Source organism: Saccostrea echinata, unplaced genomic scaffold (genome assembly GCF_033153115.1).
Source record: "Saccostrea echinata isolate AGI-Se365-2 ecotype Australia unplaced genomic scaffold, CSIRO_AGI_Sech_v1 ptg000042l, whole genome shotgun sequence".
NCBI lineage: Eukaryota > Metazoa > Mollusca > Bivalvia > Ostreida > Ostreidae > Saccostrea > Saccostrea echinata.
The window spans coordinates 3,554,981-3,576,096 of NW_026889791.1; the positions used below are offsets into that span (position 1 = coordinate 3,554,981).

General features: G+C 33.9%; 1 protein-coding gene across 1 annotated transcript; it reads left to right on the forward strand.

Moving 5' to 3' along the window:
- The first annotated feature begins 201 nt into the window (after nt 1-201).
- LOC133201176 (uncharacterized) lies at nt 202-19,243 on the forward strand. The gene is made up of 10 exons (XM_061336960.1): nt 202-276; nt 6,916-7,077; nt 9,243-9,334; nt 10,146-10,289; nt 11,183-11,351; nt 11,650-12,564; nt 12,882-13,058; nt 16,081-16,169; nt 16,948-17,088; nt 17,230-19,243. The coding sequence occupies exons 2-10, from the start codon at nt 6,934-6,936 to the stop codon at nt 18,935-18,937; spliced, it is 3,579 nt and encodes a 1,192-aa protein (XP_061192944.1). The 5' UTR covers nt 202-276; nt 6,916-6,933; the 3' UTR covers nt 18,938-19,243.
- Nucleotides 19,244-21,116: the final 1,873 nt, after the last annotated feature.

Below are 21,116 nucleotides of genomic sequence, written 5' to 3' on the forward strand. Positions count from 1 at the left end.
TTAAAACCGAACTAAAAATATCAGGTTTCATGATTGGTTTCCGGCGTTCTGCGAATCTTTTTTACGGAAAATTCGTCTACGATCACCTGAGGTCTTTACATGTAGTAGGAATAGTGTGTGACCGATCCTGATTTACAAATCGTCTGTGACCGTGACCCCAGAGGTAAATACCGTGATACAAAATACCGGTTTGACAGTCTTTACCTGTCAAGTATACCTGGAAATTTATTTTTCGAAGAACACTTGTTTGAAAGTAACAGAGACTTAATCTAACAGGTAGGAAAACAATTTGTACATAAAAACTTTCTTCTTTCATAAAAGGGGTTAGGCTTCAACGAAAGGATTTTAAATAGCAAACAAAACGAAATGAAAGTTGTATGAATGACTGATTTAACAGTTTAAGAGGTCGATTGCTGTTCATTCAATTCTACTTTATGTTTTTCTGCTTAAAAATATTAAAAATAGAATGAAAATGTAACAGACGGTATTGAACAAAAGTGACTCAGAAATGAATATTCATGAGAGAATAGACTTTGGAAGGTTTAAAGCTATGAATTCATTTTTTTATTTAGTTGAACATTAAAATGACCGTATAAAATGAAACCGTGCATTTTTAAAATCAGTACAAATGCATCAAGCGCAATGATGTCAGACAATATGTTATAGTCTCCATCTAGTTTATACGAAACAAGAAAAAGATTTATAAGAGGGAAACGAAACTTAAATATCAGTCTCCGTTCATTTTCTTAAAATGTCATTCCTAAAGTGTGAATTGATCCTAAATCAAACACAACCTTTATCAGGTTAAACAGTTTTGTACCTGGATACACGCCTACATATGTACATGTAAAGGACACTTGTTTCAATAATACAAGTATAATAATGAAACAACAGGCGTACTGTAGTCGATGGTTTCAACTTTCGTTCCCGTATTTTTTGAATTCCTATTGAAACTTACAACATATACATATTTCAAGAAATAGGTTTGAATATTCATTATGACAAAATAATAGGAATGTGCTATGTTCAACGACGTTATGAATATAACACGCGTATTTAAATTATTATGGATATCTAAATTAATATGAAACTAAATTATTATAAAATCATTCTCTTATAAGGTGTGGAGAAGTTAAAGATTCAGCCGGTATAATGGAGCTCTAGGTGCCTGATATAACACTGATTTTAGCGGTATGAAATTCATAAAGCGTATCTTGACTTTCTATGTATTTAAAAGTCCCCTTTATGATAGCATTAAGAGCACAATGGGACCCTGTATTCCATAAATCCTTTATATTCTTTATCATTAAAATCTGTTTTCTTTTCTAACGTATAAGAGCTGTATTATTTATCTTTATCAACGTGCCTCTTCCATCCTTTACCGTGTCTCCTATTTCTAAATTCTCTTTCGAGTCTTTTTGGCTCTCTCGCATAAAACTTCAATGAACCCATCATAAAGTGAGAAGCAATTAACGATGGGGAAGTGTTTATCGTCAGACCATGTGACATGGTATTTATTTTTGACTGATAAGTTCCCTCCAATCAATGAGATATCGAATCTTGCACTACGCTAGCTCCCATAATTTTCGATAGTTAAAACTATTATCAATCCTATAGTCATTAAGGGGGTGTTCTCACATTTTTCGTCATTAACTATAGATTCAGTGAAGAGTGACTCTGCGAGCTACTTGGAGTATTAATATAAAAATTTTAAACTTAAGGTAAGACATATTAAACTTGTTTATTCCGATTGTCTTCTCTAAACTGTTAAGTCCTCATTTTGCGTTGTTAATGTCCAATTATATAGGTTATCATAACTTGTGACTAATTTCTGTAGTTTTTAATCAGTATGTAAATTTTCATCCTTCATAATTACGTCAGCACAAAAACCGTCCCTTTTACTGCCATATGCTTTCCCATAATGAAGCAATATTTAGCAATTTCTATTAAAGGAAACAAAAAGAAAAAAATCTAAATCAATAAACATGACATTTTACACCGTATCCAATGTTAATAATATGTTAATAATAGAATTAAAATGTTTTTTTTTAAATTTTATATTAACAATTTATGATACAGATAACAAGGTGAAGATTTAGGTACTGAGACAGACTTTTGGGCTTTCATACGAAAAAAAAATGACGATATGTCCATGTTAAATGGGTTATCTGTAGAAAGAATCCTCCATTTTCATTACTGAAACAAAATGACTATCCAAAAACTGCTTTTAGGTGTGTTTGCGAGAGAACATTGCACAGTTCTTGAAGGAAAATGACCTCTGCATAGCATGGGGTCGTTACCACGAGAAGATCGACACTTGCAAACGCAGAAACCAATATCCCACTCTCTCGATGGTCGTGCAAGTTTCTGCACGTGTTTCTCATCATGATATGTATGGCTTGTGTTCCTCACTGATAACTACCTTATACTGGTCTAGGAAAAATAATTCATAGGGTTCAGAATGCGGAGTATGCCTGTGGCCGATAAGGCCCTGATATGTATCTATAATTGCTGCCTAATAGATACCAAATTTATATTTTTTACGAATTTAAGTAATGGGTTTTCATCGTTGAAAGAAGCATTATTTTCTCTTAAATTTTATTTCATGTATTTCTGTGATAAAGTAATATTTAAAACTACAGAAGCACTTGATATAATCATATATCTTTGGAACTGTATTGCACAATTTTTTTTCATTCGAGAGCCGAAAAAATTGAAGTTTCATTAATGTTTTCCTGGCAAAATTAATTAAATGTTAATAGAGTTAGCGAACAAAAATAAAAAAGATATAGAAAATATGATAATTTATGGTAAATGTCCATTTAAAGACTTTCATGTGAAATCCTGTCTTGGTTCAAATTTTCAGATTTCTTTTTCTATGTTTTGACTTTACAGAAAATGAATTTCTTAGGCGTTGTAGACATAAATATGAGATGAATTAGTCTCCCTGATGCTACCACCACACACTGTGTACTTTGAGCTAGAATTATACTGGATGCCATATTGCATGTATTTGCAAATCATTTACGCGACTGGTTTTATAGCCCGTAATATCGGCAGCTTATATAATGTTACACTAGGTCTCAAATCATAGTTATCGCTCAACATTATTTGAATAACTTGAGTACTAATTAGCCAGCAACTCAAGAACCCAATAACTCTGCAAATGTTCATTCTTAGATATTCTCGCCTTTTACTCTTGATAAACAGCTGATAAATGATTGCCATATGTTTGTTTAAAAAAAAATCTGTACTAATTGCAGACATGTAGCGCAGATTGAGCATGTTGAGTGTATTTGCAAACATGTTTAGTGGCTTTCTTCAAAAGGAACCAGAGGTATCGGTAAAATAAAAAACAGAACATAAGCTAGACTGTGTTTGCCTTTAGTTTGTGTCATTTGGTGCAATGTTTATGGCTCTTTTATAACGATTTATCAATAAAAAATTAAATGAATTCTTTCCATTATGTGGAGATTATAAACTAGATATTGCACATGCCAATAATTGCAAGTCTGTTTTTACACTATTTCGCATAAAATAATCACCGTTTTCTCCGGTATTATTAACTTTTCCAGTGTCTTGGGAGGTGCGGCAATTTCATGGATAACAGTTAACCATTATATGTATGACAGGGAGTCTGTCAGGGCTTATATTTATTATCCTGGGAGGATCATCTAATGTCAGAGTAAACGTAGTGTGGGACAGATTGCTTAATTAATATTTTGTTTTCAGTTATTTTTCTCAAATGTAAAAGTATTTTAAACGTGGGTTTCCCAAATTTAAACGTATTCTTACACTGTTTGGAAGAATTAGTAGATGATTATATGTGAAGTGCAGAATTTCTAATTCGATGGATTAATAAATGTACGTAATAATTTGCGTGGATCTGATTTCCAGTGAACCTGTATGTCACAATATGAACCAATATGTCTTTTAAATTATTTTTAATTCATACAGAAGATTAAGAAGTTGTTGAGTCTTCACGCGCAGATAATAAAGCTTTTTCGTTCGACAAAATAAAGAGCTCAAAATTCTTTGGTTTTGTATAAAATGGTTCGACATTTTTTTTTGTTAAATACTCTTATTTTTCGCCTTTTTCTGAATTCCTTAATAAGGTCTTATTTTTATGGCTTTAAGGCGTCAAATACAACCAGTCACATGTTTCTCTGTTGATTTTTTAAAGTGACCGGAGTCACTCAGGTGACCTATTGCTATATGTATCTGTTCGTCCTCGTCCGACGTCTAGCATTCGATCGTCCGTAGTAAACTTTTCTGAAAAAGCTGACTTAATGTCAACCAATTTTGATATACAGATAAAGAACAGCCAGTTTTGTGAATTTCATATAGTTCTAGCCCATGCTTATTAGGGACGGAAAATTAATGCAATCTTCTGATTTCTGGACCTGGAGTGAAACTAACTTAATTTGGCTTATGATGAAACTACTCGTAACGTCTATGAAAATGTTCTCCTTTGGCATTTTGCTCATGGAAGTCTAGCTGACAAATTGATGGTATGAATATAACGAGCAGTGAGTCTTCTACTAAATATAGCATTCCTTTCCCCTGGGTTGGATTCACAGGTACTTGTGGACAGGACCCCCCCCCCCCCCCGAATATGTACCCCACGGGTCAAAAAATATTTTCATGCATTTTTTTCGTAAATTACTCTTCTATAGCTAGTACACATTTACAATGTATTCCATAAGAAAAATCTAAAAAAATAACGCAGAATTTACTTTAAAAAATCATACCCGCGGTAATACGTTAATTCTGCGTTATTTTTTGGATTTTTCTTATGGAATACACTGTAAATGTGTACTAGAAGAGTAATTTATGAAAAAAAATACATAAAAATATTTTTTGACCCGTGGGGTATATTCGGGGGGGGGGGGTCCTGTCCACAAGTACCTGTGCTCTTCTGCATTTATTTGGTTCTTTTTAACATTATATAATTCACTGTTTCTTATTTTAAAATATTGATTAAAAAATTACCCAGCTTGATAAGCAATATATCATTCTCATTAGACATAATCCACAAAAATTATTTTGTTATATTATGTTATATATCGATGTTGAAAATGTATTACACCCCTGAATGAAACTTTTTTATCTTTACTCCTGGATATCTATTTAGAAAATTCGATAGCATGATTATAATGAGCAGCTAGCCCTCAACCAAAATTGTTACATTCTTGTTCCCTTCCTCCAGAGTTGATGCCTTTAAGGTAGGGCTACATGTAAGCGGTTGGTGAGAATCTGATGATACTCAGGTGACTTTCAAGGCCCATGGACTCTTATAAAAATGTTGAGGATTTATTTTAACTATTGAAACAATGTTTTTTAGCAATCTGCAAATGAAGTTATGAAGAGTTAATATTTTCTGTTATTGAAAACATAAGTGTACATTCTGGATGAGTCACGTGATTGATGGATAGTGACAGCTACGTGTTCTAATTGAATGTTTGAAGTGAAGCAGAAAACGTTCCTCTTCTTTCGGCATAAGCAATCATTCAGTATAACCTAGAGGTGTCGACAGACAGAGGGGAAATACATGTATATGTACAGTGTAGCTAATTGTGCCGAAGTAAGCTGGAGAGCATCTCAATAAGCTTATACCCAATAACTCAATAAAAAGTCAACACAAATCGACAGTTATAAAACATACTCACACACATTTATACGTATATACATTAAGTACAACAAAATAGAGAAAAAGCAATGACAGGGAAAAAAGAAATAAAGCGAAGCACTCAAACGCAAAATTAAAAAAAATGAATAAAAGTTAAAAAACAAAAACAAAAACAAAACAAAACACGACCAAAATAGAAAAAAAAAAAACCCACAAATGTCAATGCTAATTCGGTAACAAACATGTGCTGCTTTCTGCACGAAAAACAGACCTTATGATCCTCCTTTGTACATGTAGATAATTTTGTACATTAAATACTTTATAGGTATAATTATGTGTATTTTGTTCTTTTTCCTTATGACAGACTTTCTTGAAAAGTGGACTCTGAAACAAGAATTTTGATTCATTTTTTTTCAAGGAACTTAGTCTAAGGGTAAAAGCGAAAAGAAAATAACTCAAATCTCTCTCTCTCTCTCTCTCTCTCTCTCTCTCTCTCTCTCTCTCTCTCTCTCTCCAGAAGGGAATCACAAATAAGGATTTAAAAAATTTTGTTGGATGTTGTTGTCTTATTTATTCATTTTTTTTTTGGTGTCTCGGTATAATATTGCAATAAAACCTTTATCTCTTTGTTGTATGATATTGATATTGACTATACATTTGTGAAGGAATTTTGTCCTTAGCGTCTCAGATGTCGACCTATCATTATCCATCACGATTCACGATTCTAGACACCTTCAATCAATAAAAGTTAATGAATGGCGACAGCTGAACACCTTGAAATGTTTTCCTCTGATTGACAGCTCAGATGATATCCTTTCTACAAACAAAAATGTTTACCAGGACTTCTCTGTAGGAAATAGAAAATTTATTGAAAGGTTTATCATATTCACAAACTGCCTTACTTTCAATTTGAAGATTTACGTTTGAATAAATCATAGAGTTTTTCAGATACACAGCTGAGTGGCTCAATTTGAATAAAAATGCATGCAAGAATAGGTTTATTGTCGTCGTTAAATGTTTACAACTCGAAATCAACGTATTAGAAACACGTATGAACAAACACATAACTTTTATACTGCTATATATTTCTCTGAAAAGACAGCGTCGATTTGTAATTTTTATATAACTAGCGCCTGTCATAAATAAGCCTTCAAGGGTTATTTTATTTTTCGTAACATGCAACCGTGATATTTGGTTTAAGATTAAAGAGGAAAGTTTACTAGCGCTATCCAGTGCATACCAAAGTGGTCGTGAAAACTTAGTTTTGAAGGATTTCATCTTTGCAGATTGAGTTGGCAGAGAATATGAAGATTCCGCCGGATTTTGAGCCGGAGACTTTTCTGAAGAAAACATCGGAGTTTCCTCAACCTAAAAGACCCCGGACAAGAAAATCTGACCTTTATTCTGGACCCTCTCGATTTCGAAATGTTGATGATCACGTTCAAAAAGTAGGATTTTGTTAAGTAGAATATATCTACATTTTTTGTACAGTATACTTGCTGAAAGATCGAAAGGCTGTATAAATAGACATAGCAAAATGTTGATTTTGACTTCTAGTCTACCTTTACTCTACCTCTTTATTCTATCAGATAATGTTTTGTGTTTTAAGCTTTGTCTAACACCAGAAAGAGCCTTCAATGTGACGGTAAGGTGTCGGTCGTCCATCTGTCTGTAAACATAAAGTTTAAAGGGTTGAGAGTATCAAATTATGAACATGTAGTATACCATGAATCTGAAACTAAGTCATTTGGACAAGGTCAAAATCAATTATTTGGAGGACTGGTCCATGACTTTGAGACCGAGAAGAAATGATTTCAAGCATAATCGTTATTAGAAAATTGCTTATGATTGCGATGTAACGTGACTCCGAATCAAGGTCATTTACAGATCAGAGAAATTTACAAAGTACCAATATACTGAGTTCTTGTATGAAATTTTACATTGATCTAGTCATCACGGAAAGTATATTAGTCTCGTAATTGGTCTACATTTCACAGGGTCGTATAGTCGTCGGCATTCTCTTTTTAGAATCATTTACCGGGTAACACATCTTGTTCTTTACTAAATCTGTGAAAATGTGTAAACATGAAAACATATTTTATTTTCTCTCTTTTGCATCTTAATTCTCATTAATTACTCTGATTAAAACAAATTATAATGATGTCCCAACAGTCTAAAGGCTTCCGCTGACATATTGCTATCTGTTTTCGTATAATTAACATCCGAGGTCCCTGCGTCATGGGAGAGTGCCTCATGTATTATTAGAATACCGACGGACTTTCTACCAAGCTTACTCGTAGCTCAAAGAAACGAAAGATAGAGATAATAGTTTTCACTTTAAGAAATCCCTGCAACAGAATCAGAAATAATAAAACTGACAGAGAAGCTAATATGTGTCTGAAATTCTAGAATTTTATGAACATAACAGGATTAACTTCAAATTTTGAATATAATTTTAATTTATTTGTTCGACATTCATTGAAATAATTATACATGTATATATATAACAAAGAAGGGATTCACTAAGATTAAAGAACTTGTATCTATTCCTTTTCTATTGTTTTACAAAAAAATATGTTTAAAAAAGACTTCGGAAGAAAACAATGATTCCAGATTATTTACAAAACAAAAAATAAAAATAAAAATAATAATAATAATAATAAATAAATAAATAAAAATACGAAAGCATCCTGAAAAAGTGAAAGTCAAGATACTATAGAAGATCTCCAATGAGAATCGAAGTGTTTTCATAGTAAGTGTAAAGGAAAAATGTTCTCTCAAAATTTTTTCTGTACATACAAGGTTTAGAGTTTCAAAATGAATGAGCAAGGATCCAAGTGTTAATTATATATATATATATATATATATATATATATATATATATATATATATATATATATATATATATATATATATATATATATATATAAAGGAAATAACAGAGGTCAAAGTTCGACTTCATTATGCAGATAGGAATAAACTTTATAAACCCTTTCTTTAAAAACAACAGGCTAAAAATTAACTGTCGCAATGTTCTGAAGATTCAAATCAGTTAAATTTTGCCCCCCTCCCTCCCCACAAAAGAGGGGCCACATAATGTGAGGAGTCGAAGTATTACAATAAAATTATGCATTGGGAGAAATATTTCGGAATTTCTTTTGTTGGGATTAATCAATATTTTTTGGAATTATCATTCAATTATATCCATTTAGTGTTCTAGACTTGAGGGGGAAGGATAAGACCAAATTAATATGAAAAACTCGTGTAGTGGTTTATTGTTGATTCGAATTATTCAAATCAGGACGTTTAGGGAGACTTTATATGTGAGTGGGCTCAAAGTAGATAGTAAATACTAGTAATGGTGCTGGAGATTGTTTTAGCCACATCAGGGACTTCTTGCAATAGATAAAAAAGGGAAAAATTTTAAATTAAGAAATTGTTACAATATACATGTTCACAGATGACCCCAAAGGCCTCTCGTTTAAAACGTATACTGTTTTGTACAAAATCTAATGAGAATGCCCAATAAAGGCTTATTCTATAGTTTTATACCAGAAATATTCTCAAATTACTTGTGGAACGTTTAGGAATACCAAGGGTATCTGTTTTTCAGGTGGCAGCTGTCAATCACCGATCTTTCCGTGGCTTGTTGTGGCATCTTCTCTACTGTGACAAAAACATCAAGTCTGACTTGGAAAAAATCAGGTAAAATGACACACTCGAATGCATCATTTATTCCTGTATCTTCCTTCCAATTAATACTTGCCTAGGCCTGTGGCAAATCGAAAGTTTTACAAAAAATCCTCTGGGACAATATAAAAATCAGCACTGTTCTGAAAAAGTTGTCATTTATGATTTTCTGTGGTCACAGAAAAAAATTAGTACGTGTGATACCACCATTTGCTGATGCTGAGGCATATCAAAACTAGTCATTTTTAAAACACCTAGAAATCAGAATAAATTCAGTAATGTGGTAACGTAATTCACGTCCATACTATTTTCTGTTAAGGTCGATCCACTGATAAGGGAGATAACTTTAATTAGGATACGTAACTAGTATTCCTATAAAATTTAAAAGTATAAAAATGTCAAGTTAAAAGGTCATTCATATCAAATCTAGACAACCCCAAGGTATGCCGAAATTGTTCTCATTTTGATTATAAATGACATTTCTTTTGGAAAATCATAAGAGTTTAAGAAAAATTTTATTTGAGTGAGCAGGGGGATGGTGAACCTTAAACCTCTCTTTATTCACTTATTTTGTCGAGTGTATTTTTCTGACGCATATAAAAAAATCGATTGATTGATTCAGTGATAAAGATGACAAAATATTTCTCGTGCTGTTTGTAAATGTTTCGTCCTGCTTCAAACAGAATAAAGAGACTTTGATTTTCACGTAAAAAAATAAAATTAAAAAGGATACCTACAGAAAGGGAAAAAGAGAAAAAAGAGTCCAGAAAAATAGACTCGATATATAAAGGACATGGCTGAATGAACTCTGTATTATATATTTCAGGGCCATTTACCGATGGGCAACCTTGAATGGAGGCGTAAAGCAGTGCTTTGAAAATAATCCAGGTGCAAACACTGCTGAAGAATACATTAATAAGTTCCAGGCAGGGAAAACCACACATTCCCAAATTTTACAGTTGTTATGCACGTAAGCACGATAAGTTTTTTTTTTTGATAAACACTGCGTTAAACTCGATTATTGTCCCTACCTTTTGAAAGCAGGGGGCATTAAAACTCATTCGTTCGTCCATCTGTCTGTCCGTCTGTCAGTCTTAAAAACTTTAACCTTGGTCATAACTTTAAAAATGACAAAATAGGGCTCTCATATTTGACTTGCAATAACGGCATGACCTTTCCATATGTTAGATGTTTCTGAACTCATGACCTTGATTCTGATCTACTTTTCAAAGAGACCCAGAAAGCGGGATCGAACCACATTCCTCTGAATTTGCTTGTTTTATAACTAGTATGACATTATGAAAGCACACATATCTTTTCTAATCTAGCAAACTCTCAAAATGATATAATTTATCTGCTTTACTGCACAGTGGTACCGGAGAAGTCAGTGTTGTAATGTTGGTATAATTCATTTGAAAGGTTAAAAGTGAAATGTTATTTAACCAGCGGCCATTCTCTGGCAAAAAAAGTGTGGACGCATCTGTAGGTTGTACCTTATGTTTAATTGAAGAGTGTCATGAACCTGACCAAAGCTTATTTACATTGAACATAAGGTCGACAATACGGGGAGGGGATGACGCGTAACAATGGTATCATTTTGTGAGCAAAATAACAGTGTCTTTAGTTTTTATTGAAGGTACCAAATAGAGAGTTCCGCAGAATAAACCAGACGGAACAAAATAAAAGAAATCGAACTTCCGTACATGAGAATACGAAAACTTTGTGTAGTTTGTATTTTTGGAGAAACAAGTGCATATGTTTGCAGCATATATTCTGAAATTAGCTTCTCCAGTTTCTTATAATATTTAATTCTTTAATTTAATACTTTAAAGAGAAATGAAATCAATTGCATCCTATTTGTAGCTTTGCGGGATTCCATTGTAAGATAGTGACGGGTTATGCCAAGGGAAGGTCCTTTCGCCCTGGAGATTCCTGCTCTGAGGAGAAGTTTAGACATTGCTGGAACGCTGTACATTTTGAAGGAAACTGGTTTTTTCTGGATGCTAAATGGGGTGCTCTGAATGGAAATAATGTAACTATGTGTTTGGTCTGTTAAAGGTTTCTTCCATAATTTAATAAACATTGACTATGTGGGTGATACCCTTATATACAAATTTCATCATTTTGAACAAACTGAAAAAAATATGCAATGGTTGGATAAAACACTTAGAACTGTGTGTGGATGGTTTCCTAAAATAAATACTAATTGCTTTATTACATGTAAATGTTGTTTTGGAACAATCATGACTTCTGTTATGCGTACAATGTACCCATAATAAGGTAGAATTACATGCAATGCTGAGTCCGCTTTTTAAAATTATTTTTAACAGAATTCGTCAGATTGCAGTGAGTTCTACTTTCTGACAGACCCAGAGCAGCTGCAGTTTAGTCACTGGTCCGATGAACCAAGATGGCAGTTGGTTGACAGGCCGATCGCCATCAATGAATTCGAAAACTATCCATTTGTCAAACCACACTTTTTCAAGGTGGGACTTAATTTCATTTCGAACGTGAAGTGTTTGATAGAAACGAAGCGAGGCCAAGTGAAATGGGATATAGGGGTGACACATCCTGCCAAATTCAGCTATCGTTTGGTCTGCTCTGACACCGGAAGTGACATGATTGATGGTGTGTTGTTAAAAAATTTTATATTTCACGAAATACAAAATGGCAGAGCAACGTTTGTGCTGCGCACACCTGCTCCCGGAGAATACTATTTAAAAATATTTGCCAAAAGCTTACAAGAGAGAAATAGTCATTCTGGCGATACCCGGATGTTGGAGGTGCTAGAATATAAGGTCCAAATCAGCAGCCCTTGTATTGAGGATGACCCGTTACCCAACTGCTGGGACACCACCTGGGGCCCGGGTCAAAGGACTGACAAGTTCTGTCTATACCCATTACAGAAACGAGGCCAGATAACCACGGACGAGAAGACGGTCGAGATTGAAATTAACAAAACCAGACCGGTCAACATTTTATGTCGTTTGTGCCGTAACGGATGGAAGGAATCCAAATTACAGAAGTGCATTGAAATAGAGGATAATGACACAAAAGCCTATTTGACGGTGTCTTTGCCTTATGCTGGAGAGTATGGGTTGGAAATTTATGGTTGCTTTCCAAACAGGAAGAAATCTGGATACCACCATGTATGTCAGTATCTTATCAACTGTTCTTGGAGGGACGAAAATTTCACACAGGAGGATTTTGAGCAATATCTTGAAACAGCTGAGGCTGAAGATATGGTTGGTTCAATATATATATAGTCAGATGTTATTTAAAATACCAGTGACAAACTAACAAAAGTGAGATCGTATAGTAAATATGCGTGTTTTACCTAAAGTTGAGATAGAAAGAATGTGATTTTCCCCTATACTTTAAACTAACAACCCAAGCAGCGCTCTTCTCATTTTTTTACATTTTGAAAACCGAGTACCCAATAAATCAGTTTAGTTTTTTTTTACCAGTACATGTACAGTATATCTTAAAACGGTATGTTAGCCATGTTTGAAGTGCAGCTTAAAATATATATGAGAATTCATAGGTTTTGGTCATTATACAGGCATTGGAGCACCAACAACCAAATGTAATCACAGCAAACTTTTCTGAAAACTTCCAATTGCCTGAGATAAAGATTGACGAATCTTCTTTGCCAGAACCTTCACCGCGACCGAATGGATTCGAACCAAAAACTGCTCACTTTGGTTGGACCGTTGAATTGGAGGATCACGTTAAGTCGGTAAGATTTCCTTAGTATAAGATATCTCCTTTCCCTGTGACCCCTTTGTTGCTGCACCGCTTGACAGAGGACGCTGTGTGCTGGTAGAACATGCCCTGCAGTCTGCTAAGATACTGAGCTTTAATTTCCTTTTTTGCTTTTTCCATTCAAGTTTTAAGCATTAGACCATTTCTTGTTTCCAATGGATGTTGGGTTGCAATTTGAAAGCTGTTACCTGATTGGCTAGATTTTAGTACGCCAAGAAGATTTCGCTAACGTCGGCCATTTTCATAGAGAGCGTGGTAGACCGAAAACGCGTTACCTGCGAAAATGGTGCAGAATACAGAAAACAAATTACTCTTTGTGGAAGCATAAAATCCCCCCGTACATAAATTGTTGTTTAAAACTGTGCTAAGCTAAGAAAAACTGAATATTTAAACCCGTTTTTAAGCTTCAACAGCTGAGTGATACTATCTTTCTTTTTTTTTTTTTTTTTTTTGGTTCATCTAAATGTGAAATACGTGTATTAACTCAGCGCATTGGTTGAAGTTCTGCTGCGAATGTCAATACACAATGCAAGCATCAAAATAAATCATCAAATGCATTTTTTATCAATTGGCGGCCATTACAAGAAGAGGAAGTCACCACAAAAGGTAATTTTCTTGTGTGTTTTAACGATTTGCTTACGCAGAAGTGGCCAGTAGCTATATTGGTTTTTGAAATTGTTGGTCAGGACATATTGTTAAAATACTGAAAATATTTCAAAACAAATTTAAATAATGATCGTAATTTTTACAAAATGAAATGAATATCATCTTCATGCCGAAAATTACAATTTACATAACGTGTATATTATAACAAAAATGTACTTTAAAGTTAAACTTATTAAACAATTTTGAAAAACAAATGATATGCACATCGTGGGTCTTGAATAGAGCACACACACTTCATTCACATGCTTTTGCATTTCCAACTTTACCACAATTCCCAAAAGTTATCTACATTTTTACTCATTTTCAAATTTATTTCGAACCATTCAATGATCTGTATTTACTTTTCCTTGCAGGAAATCTTTGACGATGCTACCTATGTTTAATGAGAACTGAGTTTCTGTTTGTATGATACAATCCAGTAACAAGACAAAAAGGATACAAAAAGTTTTGACGTTTGAATGAAGGAGCTAAGAAGGACATTCGTGGACGATTGTTTTTAAAATAAACGTACATTTCTTAATTAAATGCATGCAAGAAGGTTGCCAAACAGAATTACGTAACGAGTAAACATTTTAAAACTATGTCTGTATTTTGAACATGCACATTTTTTCTGAAGATGAAGTAGGGGCTGTACTTATACCCATGTTTTATAATAATGCATGTTTTTCTCAATCGTGATTTATTTCTTAAATTTAAGTTATGGTTCTTAAAGATTGAGAAGTAAGCCAAGTTAAATATTTATCCAAGGAAACAAAAACACGTGGATATATTATGAGTTGTGTTTGGAGAAGGTTCAGGGTGTAACGAGAAATACTTCACGTCAATAGCCTGTTAGTTTGAGGGTGTTTTGCTTGGTGTTCATCTCGTTGTTTTCCCTAAATTGCAATGTTTATGAAAACAACATTTTACTCAGACCTTTTTGGTGCAGTTTATATCGCCCAGTATCATAGAGTAATGTGAAATGTGAAGATGATCGAGTTGTAACCATGCCCAAAAGTGAAATTAAATGACACAAACTGAGAGCAGAGCAAACACGGACCTCTGAAAACATCCGAGGTGGGATCAGGTTACAGGGAGGGGTAATCATCCCTGTCGACGTCACGCCTGACCTCAGACCTTTTATTTGATCGGGTAAACCGAGTAATCTGTAGGAAATTCAGTAAAAATATTGTTAAAAAAATAAATACATGAGACCATAAGGGAAAAATGCACCTATCTTGCCTTGCTACATGTACATAAATGAGTTTGTAGGCTTGAAATTAAATTGTTTTTAAAATATTCAATCAGTTTTATATTATTTAATTCTGATATCCATATTTAATTTTTTTTTATAATCTTAACTTGATTGATGTGGATGGCAGCTTTTTTTCTAAAAAAATTACGAGTGTTTTGGAATTTAAATATATGCATGTATCAATTTGCTATTATTGGTAGGACTTGTATATTGCCAGACTGGAGAAAGAAAAATTGTAATCTGTATTTTAAAAAAATATTTCATGTAATTATATATTATTACGTAATTATTCATTATTCACATGAGTTTATTTGAAGAGATTCGATATTTGATTTAAAACTCGAATAGGGAGAATATATATGATTTTCAATTATATACTTTTATAATTTGAATTTTGTTTTTTTGAATTCCTTTGATACAGTAATTGTATAATGGTTATGGTTAGAGGCTTTCTTTGTCAAAGCCTTCCGTAGATATTCTATGAAACCTCTGTGTTGTACACTTTTCTTAATATATAATAAATTCAAACGGACGTTTAAAAGTTATTACTTATTTTCATTGTATTTCCTCCTACCAGCTTCAGTACTACCCGTGCAGTACAATAAGATGTGAGATTTCATTGACTTGTACTCACTGCTAATCTTTGAATAGCATTACCTTACCATTACCACTACCTATAAAAAAGGCGTCTCGGTTTTAATATAATTTTTTTTTAAAACTATATGGAAACTGCAAACAGTAGAATAAATGTATTGAGTAAACCTTCGGTTATCCTGGTAGAAGATCGGTTTTCTTTCTAAAATAGAAGGATCAAAGCATCGATTTAAACTTAAGCATTTTTGCATTTGATTTGAAAAGGGCATGTTCTCAAGAGAGTTTGCGCACTACAGAAAAACGATAGAACTCGAGGGTGGTAGTAAATATATTGTTAGAACAGATCTTATGATTTTGTTATGGATTTTAGTTCATACGATTCAAAATTACGCAATTAACAGTAAAAATTAATAAGAATAACCTTCGTAATAAAGACAATGAAATGCCAGTTAATTTTCATTCTATCGCTTTGTGTTGAAATCCTAGTATAATTGTTTTACAGGTTTGTGAAAAGACTTACAGAAGATTCGACCAGCTGTTATGGGATCTTGTGTTTTCAAGGAAAATAAAAAGTGATGCGATTAAAGCAAGGTAATGCATTGAAAGCATATATTTTAGTTCGACGAAGCTATAAGCTCAAGTGAACTTTTTTTCTGTTCACCAGTTGTCTAACGTCCGTCCGTTTCTCTTTCCGTCTGTAAACTTAACTCTAACCTCTTCAGAACTACTGGACCAATTCAATAAAAGTTGGCTCAGAGCAACTTTGGGAATTCATAATTTTCGTATAAAGAGATATACCCCTTTTAAAGTTAGATAAATAAAAAGAGTAAAAACGGAGTGGATTTCTAAAAAAAAAAAAATCTTTAAATCTTCTCAAGAACAGCAGAGTTATGATCTGTCGTTTTAATATGCAATCATTCCAAGGTAGTCAATATTCAAGTTTGTTCAAATCAATTGTACATATATAATACATTCACAATAAGGGTATTTTTTTTAAATCCTCCAATACTGTAAGGCCATATAAATCATATGGATATTATGAATCCACACGTAATGTGAAACCAAGTTTAAGTCATGATCCCCTGGTGTTAAGATGAGGCCACAATATGGGATCCAAATTTTTTCATGAGAATATAAAGGGACTAATATTTTAAAAATCTTCAGAAGAACAAAGTGTCAAGATGACAGAGATGAGCGTAGCAACCTATAGGCCTCTTGTTTTCAAGTTTTTCTAGCAGTCTGACAAATCATTGCAAAGACCTGTAGCTTTTAGTGCAATGGATTTTGTAACCCTTAATAATAGTTCATTGTAGTTATTTTTAAATTTTGTACAGTACCATATGATGCTTACATAAATATTTTTTCCCAGAATTCTGTTTCAATGGTTGGCGACGATGAAACCCCAGAATTTGACCTTTGACTCGGTGGATATTGGGACTCCAGAGGAAACTCTGCGTGGCCTTCAAACACAGCGCACAACTTATGCAATGGCCTACCACACGCTCTGCAAGTATGTCATCAAATTATTCAGCTGAAATTGGTGTTTATATGTTTAAGTTAGTAATCAAACTTTTCAGCCTTCCAAGTTCTGTGAAACATGAAGTTATAGCAGTTCAATTATGATCCTAGTATGTATGCAACATTTTTGTAGATACTGTGGATTGGTATCCCGGATAATATTTGGAGTAGCCAAGGGTATGGACTATAAGCCGGGACACACCTTTATCCCGGGATCTAATCACCACACCTGGAACGCAGTTCTGCTGAATGGAGTTTGGGAACTGGTGGATACGAGATTTGCCAGAAGACCGATTCTGAGCAGTGTTGGAGGGGGATCCAACGTGCAATACGAGTTAGACAATCATTTCTTCATGACAAATCCTCAAAAGTTTATATACACTCATTTCCCAGACGAATCAAAATGGCAGATGTTAGATCCACTGGTTACTATGGAGACATTTTGCAACATGCCCGTAATGACACCACACTTCTTTGCGCTGGGGATGGATCTATTAAGCCATAAACAGGCATACGTAAAGAGCTCTGGAATTTCTACCATCGAGCTTCAATACCCAAAGAGAAAAAGACTGCATCTCACATTTAGTGTTCACTCTGATAATGGCAGCGAAGATTTTGAAGGAATCAAATTAAACAGGTATGCCATGTTAGAAGCAAACGATGGCAAAGTAACTTTCACTCTACGACTGCCAATGAAAGGAAAGTATGCATTTTTTGTATATGCCAAGGAAGATAATCCAAACAAAGCTGACAACATGTTTGCCCAAGTCTGTGAATACCAAATTGAACAGGACGATGTTTTATCTCCAGTACCCAGTCCATATCCTCCTTGTGCTTACCAAAGCTGGGGTCCTGGCATTGCTTTTTATCAATTCAATATGTCCACCGAAACCAGATCCGCAATCATTAAAACTATAAATGGTGTAGCAAAGTTCGAAATTGTCTCACCGAAGCCAATGCAGTTCCGAACACGTCTCGTGCAACATCAAGAGACCTCAGAATTTGAGGGATATGTTACATACAAAATCCAAGGCTTAACGACGATGTTTACCATTACGGCTCCATGTAAAGGTGAATTTGGTCTAGAAATATACGCCAAGGACCCGGATACAGACAGCAAGAAAATGAGACATGTTGCCCAATATTTGATCGTTTGTGACGAGGAGATAGAAACAGTTCAACTACCAAAGCTGCCCTCAGGGTTCCTAGGTCTGCAGCCGATGTTAGTTAAATATGGCGTCAGCACGATCACTCATTCTGATCCAGTTATTCACACGGATACAAATTTTCTAAAATTACGCTTCGGAACTTCTCAAAACATGAGATTTACAACAAGTCTCTTCGAAACAGAGACCAAAGCTGAATACTCCGAGTACGTTTTCATTCAATCTGAAACAAATGTTATCACACTTCTTGTGTGCCTTCCCAAGACTGGATTCTTTACATTATGTGTTCATGGAAACCTTTTAAGTGATAATAGCCAACAGATTCCAGGGCTTTTCAATTATTTGATTCACTGTAAAGAAGTGAAAGTCGCTGCCTTTCCTTATCCAAAACAGTATGGATATTGGAAGGAGGGTTGTTCCATGATAGAACCACTTGTTCTTAAACCAGTTGAACAAGCAAGAGTTGTTCCTTTTAAGGTTCGAATCCCTAGAGCGACGACAGTTGCAGTTGTCGTTAATAACGACTGGACACCTCTGAATCATAATGAGAATGGGGACTGGGAGGGAGATATTCACATCGAACCCTCTGTGCAAGGGGGGACAAAAGCAGTTCTTGTGGCTAGTTTTGGAGACGATCAGTCCAAGTATGCAACACTATTGGAGTACAGTGTATAGACCTTGTATCTCAACTTTTATGCTAAATAACTACGGATACTACTTTATATGTAAGATTGTAGAATAGGCATAATGCGTTATCTTGTTTTCTACTTTTATACAGCATGAATTGACACTGGTCTATTGTCTTTGTTTTCACTACACTTAAACCTTCATTGACTGACACTGTGAAGAATACAGCCGTAAAGTGTAGGAATTGTGTTTGGTCATTTTTATTTTCACAAATTAACTTTGAAACAATTTTTCTCAAGGATAAATATGTATGTGAGCTCAAAATTCGATAAAATAAAATACTACAACTTATAAGGCTTTTTATGGTTAATACCAGATTTGTTTGAGCTGAAAACTTATGAGAAATATTAGGATTAAAACTTTTTGAGTAGTTTTTCGCCGTATATGAAATTTTCACGTTTTATATTTTTTTTTTCTCAAAAATCCAGAACTCTGCGTCAATAACAACATTAATTACAACAAAGCATTCTTGATTATAGAAAATTTTAATTTTCATGTGAAAAGCTAGGCTTTTATCAAAGGAAGATCAATAAGGAATAATGAGCGAAGGGTTTTATCATTTAAAAATCTACTGTAAAATAACTTATTTACGTGCATTTTCATGATTTGAGAAAAAATTCTGGTTTATGGGGATTTGATTTCGTGGTTGAAGAAATGTAGCGTTGTCTTGATTACAATTTGAATACTTAGTGAAGGACATCTTTATACCTCAAAATCAACGAGAATTAACCCCCAAGATAATTAGTGATTTTAGAGTAGGCAAGTACCTCTATTTAAACAATATATACATGTACAGTTAATTGTGCTTAAGGTAAAACGCAACGTACATGTACTCTACAATGTACCTTTCCCACTGATAATTTTCCTAGATATTCTTAATTTAAAATCATAATACATCAGACGTTCTTGGATAAAAAAAATAATAATAAGCAAACACTACCAGGAGTTTCGATACATATCAAATGATGAAAATCCTTGTATTTTTTAAAGAAAAATTGAAAAAAAAAATTTAGCTGGTATTTCCTCAAAATTTTATTCGAATGAGGTGCACAGCCTTACCAGGCATTCTAAAATCGCACAGAGGTCAATTATACAAGGAATAAGAAAATAAAGTTCAAAACTACGTTATATATATCCTTAAATCCCTTGTTCCAGGATGTGGTTGTGAATTTGCAAAAATGTAACAAATGACTTCAGAGGAAAATGTTAACCGGATTTTTTACTGAACAGAAAGACTACAAAGAATTCACTTAAATACTTCTTAGATGCATTTATGCACTATCATGATTTTTTTCTCTACTGCAGTTAGGGTCTGTAACGGAGTGACTGTCCTTCTTTGAATGACTTGGCAAATATGAAGGAAAAGCACATCAAATGTAACAAGTGTCACAGACAGAGATCAAAGTTATATATCTAAATGGATTTACAATTAAGATTACAAAGGAATTAAATATCATTGTAGCGAAAGTAACTCGGGAGGTCCTGGTCAGGTTAATCAATTAATGGGATTGAATTGGTATTTTTATTGGGATGGAATGCTTGTACATATAAGTAGCATTTCTGAGGACGGCGAGTTACATTTAAAGAGTGTAAGTTAACAAAAACCACGAAAAAGTAATATTTTTCGAAAAGGCAAACAAACCGAAAGCACAAAAGAAATCAGCAAACGATGAAATACCTATTTTTTTAAAATCGCAACAATGAAATATGTGGAGATAACGATCAGTATTCTAGCTCAAAAGTCCATTAAACATTACAAAATAGGAGTAGAGCAAACACGGACCTCTAAGACATCAGAGGTGGGATCAGGTGCGATGGAGGAGTGAGCATCCCCTGCTGACCGGTCACACCCACCGTGTGCTCCTTGTCATGATCGGGAAATAACGGGAAAGTCCGTCGACAAATCAGTGTGTAAATAATGACCTTACAATTAGTATGAAAAAAGTCAGTCAGTATTTGACTTAATGAAAGATTGTTTTTGCTGACAAGATCATTGTATCAACCATACAACTTACGAAATGATGACTTTAAACGAGACTGCTGATATTCTTGTTTCATCAACTTGTTTGTCAATAATTTACCTCGTTTTAGAAATTGTTCATACCTAGAGCATGCTCTTGCGTATCGAATCAACTGAGAGATATAAACCCTGTATGCAGGTGGTAAG